The 8,456-nt window shown below is 48.5% G+C and overlaps 1 protein-coding gene across 1 annotated transcript in view; it reads right to left on the bottom strand.

Annotated features, from left to right (window-relative positions):
- Positions 1-7,817, bottom strand: part of LOC144823759 (discoidin, CUB and LCCL domain-containing protein 1-like) — a 260,003-nt gene extending 252,186 nt beyond the window's left edge. The window contains exon 1 of the mRNA XM_078682569.1: positions 7,709-7,817. Coding sequence (XP_078538695.1) covers positions 7,709-7,772 — 64 coding nt within the window. The 5' untranslated portion in view covers positions 7,773-7,817. The remainder of the gene's footprint in view (positions 1-7,708) is intronic.
- Positions 7,818-8,456: the final 639 nt, after the last annotated feature.

Raw genomic sequence — 8,456 nt, forward strand, 5'->3', positions numbered from 1 at the left:
GAAAATGAAAAAACTTCATTCGGATATTTCTTCCACATGGTGTGGGAGTGAACAGTGATTAAAAACAAACAGAGATAAATATTTCATTCACTATAAATGGTAACCAGAAGGCCTCTCGACCCCAAGCCCCGAACTGCACTACTGGGAAGAACCTGGGGAAAACTGGAATTGTAAATTATGTTTATATAGCGCCTCCTACCCATGACGAGGCGTTGAAGCACTTTGTAACGCTCATGGGAAATGGCACGCTATTGGCCAACAGAGACATCCCCAGACACCGGATATCTGACATGAGAGATCAGTGGAGGACCATGGACCAATGCTCCACAACAGAAGAGCCAACATACGGAGCCAGGATGTGCCTTCGTAAACACAAGCAGATCTGGGGGAAATGGTGGAACACTGCGGCGTCTCTGATGACTGACATTACGCAGTGAATGCTTTGGGAGCCGTGAAAGACAATATGTACTCTACTGGCTTTGGTGATCATGTTCAAACATATGCTTCAATGTTTCACGCATGTTATGTGTTGTATGATTTATAAATCAATAAAATGTGGCATATATATATATATATATATATATATATATATATATACATATACACACACACATACATATACACTTTAGTTTGCCATTTTGGAATACATTCTGGTTTTGAGAAAAGTATGCCTGGGGCAGCAGGAATTTGTACAAATAATTTAAGCAAAACAATGTCAATACAATGAAGGGATTATGGCTTCCTTTATCGCTTAAACTTATGGTTAATTTCACACTGCAGATAAAAGCTCTTCCACCAACTGGGGGCAAATAATGCTACTCTATGGACAAATGTTTCACCATGATAATGCAGTTTTAACACCCCAATACAGCAGTCAACAACTGAAAGGCGACCAGTTAATCTTTGCAGTGTCTGGCCTGCACAAGCGTGGCACATTTTGCAAGTTACATTTTGATGCATTTGAGCTGGGAAAGGGTATCTGCAAACGAAGCATTAGATGGTGGAAAATGTGGCAAGTGCGTTAGATAATTATGTGAAAAAAACAGTAGCCACAGAATTAGGTTTTTATCACCAGCCTGCTTATACACCCTACCCCTGCACCTCAGGCAATCAACGTCACTGACTCAATTCAGGATGGACCTCAAGGCCGCGCTCTTCGAATGATCCTCCACCCAGTCCGACAGGCAGCCCCTCTCCCCCTTGAAAACTTCACAGGTGAGTAGCTGCGCTTTACAAGCCCCTGATTGATTGACATACCCACTCCATTGAATGAAACTCCGGTCACAAGGCCTGTGCCACCTCACACCAACCATTTGCAAACAGTCTTGCCATTACCACGGACACAGTGAGGGCAATGGCCCAGTGCGTCCCATGTTCACTGGGCATTAGTGGGAAACCAATTTGACCATCTTAAGAAGTCTATATTAATGATACTGGATTTTTATGGCACTGGGCCTGCCCAAATAATGTCTCAATGTGTGGAAAACAAATATGGGAGGGAGAAAAAAAGGCTATGAAGCAAGTCATCTGTAAAGAAACGCAAGAAGACATGGTGTCTGGAAGGGTGCAGAGGAAAAGGCTACCGGAACAGGTGATTCTTTAGTGATTGCCTGAACTTGATAAGTTGTTTACAGCGCAGAGGGAAGAAGGAAGCAAGTCTGATAGGGAGAAGCCTTGCACAAGGATTTATTTACCACCAATGTGTTTGTATCTTGAAGGGCCATAACAAGGTGGTATTGAGTGGCTGTCCTTGGGCATCTGGTCGGTAAAGCAGCAGCACGTAACAATTTATTATACTTTGTAACCATGTTATTGGCTGTGTTTGCACTGCATATCAAAAGAAATCAGATTACGGCATGAGATAAATTCTCTTCGGTGCAGGAAAGCCATGTTCTCTAGATAGAAAAGCATCCTGGCCATCCGTTGGGAAAACCGGATTGTTTACACCCTCATACTTGGCTCCCGCTGTCTCAAGCCAACACCCATCCCTCGCCACAACTACTGCCTGTTCTTATAAGCAACATCCTGAGCCTTCATATAAAGTTCGTGTTCCTGTTTACTTCTAAACTTGTTTACACAGTTTCTCATGACCCTCCAGCAAACGACTCCCTCCCACATTACTTTGTATGCCATTTCTCTATTTACAGACTCCAGGCAGAGTTTGTACAGACTGCAGTTATCACCTGCATAGCCACCAGGCAAAGACGCGGGTAAGGAGACCCTGAGAAAGATTCGGTCTAGGTCAAACCCAGACAAGAGATGGCACACCCAGAAACTGAAGGCTTCAGAACTAGGACAGATTCCTTCTCACACGAATACACAAATCACGCTCTACAGTCTAATGCTGTGTCAGCACACCCACCTCAGAGACAGGGACCTTCTCTGTCGCTAAACATACTAGCTCCAGCATCACGGCCTAATGCAGTGTGTGGCAAGCCTCAGAAGCAGGGAGATTCTCTCACTAACAAACCACCCACAGCTTGCTGCAGTGTGTGCAAACCTCAGCAGCAGGAAGCTAGTGTCACTAATCAACCATCAATGCCACCAGAGCTTGATGAAGTGTGTGCAAACCTCGGCAGCAGGGAGCTTCTCTCACTAACAACCCAGATCTACAGCACAATAGATTGATGAAGTGTGTGCAACCATCAGCAGCAAGGAGCTTCTCTCATTAACAAACCATTCACAGCACAAGCGATTGATTCAGTGTGCAAACCTCAGAAGCAGGGAGCTTCTCTCACTAACAAAGCATCCACAGCTTGATGCAGTGCGGCAAACCTCAGAAGCAGGGAGCTTCTCTCACTATCAAAGCATCCACAGCTTGGTGCAGTGTGTGCAAACCTCAGCAGAAGGGAACTTCTCTCACTAACAAATCATCCATGCCACCAGAGCTTGATGCAGTGTGCGCAGACCTCAGCAGCAGGAAGCTACGGTCACTAACCAACCATCAATGACACCAGAGTTTGATGCAGTATTTGAAAACCTCGGCAGCAGGAAGCTTCTCCCACTAACAAACCACCCAAAGCACCAGAGTTTAATGCAGTGCGTGCAAACCTCAGCAGCAGGAAGCTTCTCTCACTGACAAATCATCCATGCCACCAGAGCTTGATGCAGTGTGCGCAAACCTCAGCAGCAGGAAGCTACTGTCACTAACCAACCATCAATGACACCAGAGCTTGATGCACTGTGTGAAAACCTCGGCAGCAGGAAGCTTCTCTCACTGACAAACCATTCATGCCATCAGAGCTTTATGTAGGGAGGCAAACCTCAGCTGCAGGGAGCTTCGCTCACTAACAAACTGTCCACAGCACCAGTGCTTAATGCACTGTGGCAAACCTCAGAAGCAGGGAGCTTCTCTCACTAACAAAGAATCCACAGCTTGATGCAGTGTGTGCAAACCTCAGCAGCGGGGAATTTCTCTCACTGACAAACCATTCATGCCACCAGAGCTTGATGCAGTGTGCGCAAACCTCAGCAGCAGGAAGCTTCTCTCACTGACAAACCATCAATGACACCAGAGCTTGATGCAGTGTGCGCAAACCTCAGCAGCAGGAAGCTACTGTCACTAAGAAAACATCCACAGCCTGATGCAGTGTGTGCAAAACTCAGCAGCAAAGAACTTCTCTCACTGACAAACCATACAAGCCACCAGAGATTGACGCGGTGTGTGAAAACCTCAGCAGCAGGAAGCTTCCCTCACATACAAACCATCCACAAAACCTGAGCTTGATGCAGTGTGTGCAAACCTCAGCAGCAGGGGGCTACTGTCAAAATGAAACCATCCATGCCACCAGAGCTTGATGCAGTGTGTGCAAACCTTAAAAGCAGGCAACTTCGCTCACTAACTTAGGGGAGAGGATGTGGCCTTACCACTACAGCGGTTGACCCTTGAAGCTGGGGAACCAGGTTCGAGTCTCGGCAGGGATGCTCAACATCCTATGATTCTGGGCAACTCACTCAATCTCCCTGTGCCCAACAAAAATGAATGTGTCGGTCTGTAACGCAACTGGGGCTCATATAAAGCGCTCTGAAACCTTTGGGTCAAGATTGCGCAATAGAAAACTCCGAAAAAAACAAAGAACAAAAAAAAACATCGACAGCACCAGAGCTTGATGCAGTGTGTGCAAACCTCAGCAGCAGGAACCTTCTCTCACTAACAAACCACTGACAGCAACATAGCTTAATAGCACCAGAGCTTGATGCAGTGTGTGCAAACGTCAGCAGCAGGGACCTTCTCTCACCAACAAACCACTGACAGCAACATAGCTTAATAGCACCAGAGCTTGATGCAGTGTGTGCAAACCTCAGCAGCAGGGACCTTCTCTCACTAACAAACCACTGACAGCAACATAGCTTAACAGCACCAGAGCTTGATGCAGTGTGTGCAAACCTCAGCAGCAGGGACCTTCTCTCACTAACAAACCACTGACAGCAACATAGCTTAACAGCACCAGAGCTTGATGCAGTGTGTGCAAACCTCAGCAGCAGGGACCTTCTCTCACTAACAAACCACTGACAGCAACATAGCTTAATAGCACCAGAGCTTGATGCAGTGTGTGCAAACCTCAGCAGCAGGGACCTTCTCTCACTAACAAACCACTGACAGCAACATAGCTTAATAGCACCAGAGCTTGATGCAGTGTGTGCAAACGTCAGCAGCAGGGACCTTCTCTCACTAACAAACCACTGACAGCAACATAGCTTAATAGCACCAGAGCTTGATTCAGTGTGTGCAAACCTCAGCAGCAGGGACCTTCTCTCACTAACAAACCACTGACAGCAACATAGCTTAATAGCACCAGAGCTTGATGCAGTGTGTGCAAACGTCAGCAGCAGGGACCTTCTCTCACTAACAAACCACTGACAGCAACATAGCTTAATAGCAGCAGGAGCCTTCTCTCACTAACAAACCACTGACAGCAACATAGCTTAATAGCACCAGAGCTTGATGCAGTGTGTGCAAACCTCAGCAGCAGGGACCTTCTCTCACTAACAAACCACTGACATCAACATAGCTTAATAGCAGCAGGGACCTTCTCTCACTAACAAACCACTGACGGCAACATAGCTTAATAGCACCAGAGCTTGATGCAGTGTGTGCAAACCTCAGCAGCAGGGACCTTCTCTCACTAACAAACCACTGACAGCAACATAGCTTAATAGCAGCAGGAACCTTCTCTCACTAACAAACCACTGACAGCAACATAGCTTAATGTAGTGCATCTGCACACCTGGGCAGACAGCCCCGCTCAGTAAAAATACACAGTTCTACCACAAGAACCCAATGCATTGCATGAACCTCAGAGTCACTAACAAACCATCCACAGCATTAGAACTGAATGCATTGTGTGATTGTACACGGAGCTTCTCATTAACAAAGGAAACCTCATGCCACACAAGTGCCTAATGCAACGTGCTTACATGCCTCACAGGTAGGGAGCACGTCTCACTCACAAGTCATCGCCAGCACCAATACCTAATGCAGCGTGTAGCAGACCTGTTTCAAAAGCAGCAAAACTTCTCTCACTAACAAACACCCACAGCCTGATGCAGGGCGTGTGCAAGAAAGTGTATTTACTTGCTTATCTAAGAACGCGCTCCCCCTCTCCCCATTACCATATAGTTTCACTGTTAGATTTTCTAAAAACTACATTTGACGAAGAGACACAAACTTAGTTTCTCATTTTTGTGAAAACTATACTAAATTAAGCAGCCCAATTCTCCAAAATCTATTATTTTGTATTCGATGTATTTTTAGTAACTTATCCAGGATAAAATGAAAAGGGATCCCTGTAGCCTAGGTCCTCCTCCTACATTTTAACCTACAGGTCTACGTGAAAAAGGCACCGATCCTAAACCAGTCAATCTGGAGGAACTGGAAGAGGAAGGAAGTAGGAGAATGGGCAGAGTTCCATTGCCCTTCTGTGTCCGTGCGCCCCTCTATACCATTTGCCAGCTCAGTGGATGCCCCCTTGACAGCCGATTCCATGCTGCATGACTTGGTTGATTCCCATGACAATCCCTTTCTGTGTGTCAACATCCTCTTCTCTTCTGGCCTGCTCTCCACGTGCTCCCATCTTACTAGATCTCCATCACATATCTCCTTTCTCTTCTCTCTAGCCCAGATGCCCTCCACAGCACACGCCCTACATGCGAAACCCACTTTCCACTGCTCCATAGCCTCTCTGTGCTTACTGCCACTTACTGCCCCCAGTCCTCCTTCTCTGGCTGTAAGGATGCATTGCTGCCAAGTGACTCCATGTGTGACAACTTCAACCAGCCCTGGCTGCTTGCAGGAGCTTGTCGGTGCATGCTGAAATTAGGGCAAACAAAACAGTAAGCTCCAGGATGCCAACGGCTGTTGTAGAGCAAACCAATACTGGCGCAAGGTGCCACATAGGAAACATTTGCAGCCTTTCTGTCCTTTGGTAGCGTTTGACACCTCATAATTTGCCTGTTCGCTCCCTTCTGTGGTCCCATGCCTCACATGCTATACCTCAGAACTTCATTTGTAAAAGTAAATACGTTTTTTTTAAGTTAATGGGGAGGCAAAGTGGTTTAGAAGCCAGGGCAGCCAAATACCAGGGTTGTCAAATGCTGCGTAGTTTTGATTCCACATTCTGCCTCTTTCACCCATCGCCTCCTGTCTCTGTGGTTCTCTCCTGCAGATTATTTTTCGTACAACCGTCCTCCGCGTGACACTGTTTATCTTTCGCTTGTCCTTCTTTCTACCTGGTCCACCCGGAGTGTCCCATTTCGGATCCCTGGCACTAAGAGCTCCGTCACCTACATGCCCCTTTCCCCGCTTCCTCTGAGCCTCCTGCCTGTTCCTCTCCACCCTCGCCCCTGCGCTCCTGTCTGTGCGTACTATGCAGTACAAACTAAACCTTTTACAGTCCTTGCATTATGTCTATGCCGTATCGCTCTGCTCCTGTCATCTCAGTCCCAGGCAGAACTCTACGCGTTCCCCCAGTGCTTCCTGCACCACTCTACCCCTTGCCCACAACCTGTTTGACCTTTAATGTTCATGTCCCTGTCCGCCCCCTACCATCTGACTTGAAGCCTACTTACACTATGCACAATTTGCGTTTTGTAGGGGGTCATATAATGTCAGTACCCGGCTCCTTCCGGTGTCCCTTGTCTGTTCTTTTCTTTGTATTCGTGGGCCCCTGAAGCCACTTCGTACCCCTGTACCCCTGTATCCTCGACGCCAGTCTGGGCCTCTGCGTCCCTTGCTTTCCGTGCATACTCTGTCCCTCAGCCTCTGCCTCAACTGAGGCCAACCCCTCTGTGGCAGTGCCCTCTTACCACTCTTTTACCCCCGCCACCCTGCGTTCTCCGGGACCTTCTTCCCCTCGCTCCGCTCACCTGTACCCTCTGCACCCTCGCTGCCAGTCTGAGCCTCTGTGTCCCTTGCTTTCCGTGCATACTCTGTCCCTCAGCCTCAACTGATGCCAACCCCTCTGTGGCAGTGCCCTCTTACCACTCTTTTACCCCCGCCACCCTGCGTTCTCCGGGACCTTCTTCCCCTCGCTCCGCTCACCTGTACCCTCTGCACCCTCGCTGCCAGTCTGAGCCTCTGTGTCCCTTGCTTTCCGTGCATACTCTGTCACTCAGCCTCAACTGATGCCAACCCCTCTGTGGCACTGTGCCCTCTTACCACTCGTTTACCCCCGCCACCCTGCGTTCTCCTTCCCCTCCCTCCGCTCACCTTTCTGCCCCCGGCTCGAGCTCAGCAGCGTCACGGCGAAGAGGAGCGCGGGGAGCCCGACCATGGTCCGTCCCTTCCTCGAGCTCCCGCAGTCTGGGCACCGAGGAAGAGCGGCGGGCCGAGGGCAGCCGGAGACACACCCACCCCTCCACAACGTCTCCTGGCTAGAGAGACGCCCCTAGTCACGCTAATACAGACAGTGTCACGCCCAGACGCCCAACATTCTGCCTCCAACGAACCAGACACGCCCACACCCTACGGAAGTCAAGCAAGAGTATGCCAAACCCAGCACAGGCAAGCCCCGCCCACAAAGAGGGCCACGCCCACCCAGCGCAAGCCACGCCCATTGATGCTCAGCCAGACTATTCCTTCTTTAGGAAGCGGATCTGGGACACCGCCTCTCGCGTCTGACTTTTGATTCGTAAACAAAGCTCAAAGTCTCCTCACCGAAGTTAAGTATCCAGTAAAATCACCTCCTTCTTTCCATATTGTAGTGTTAGCGTAACTACAAGAATCCTCCAAGTCTTAGCGGTCTAAGGCCTTATTAACTAAGGTCTCGAGGGTGAGAGTCCGTATGAGAGGGAGCTCCTTTAGCTACCTTGCGCCTGACTCTGGAATCTCTCCCTATGCAGTTAAGGTAATCTAAGACAGAATTACTGCTTCGCAACATTTTTTAGAAAGTGCCTTTTCTCTAACTTTATTGTGCATCTGAGATCTCGGTTAGGAGCATGACCTTAGCGCTAAGACA

Source organism: Lissotriton helveticus, chromosome 3_1, assembly GCF_964261635.1.
Source record: "Lissotriton helveticus chromosome 3_1, aLisHel1.1, whole genome shotgun sequence".
Taxonomy (NCBI): Eukaryota; Metazoa; Chordata; class Amphibia; order Caudata; family Salamandridae; genus Lissotriton; species Lissotriton helveticus.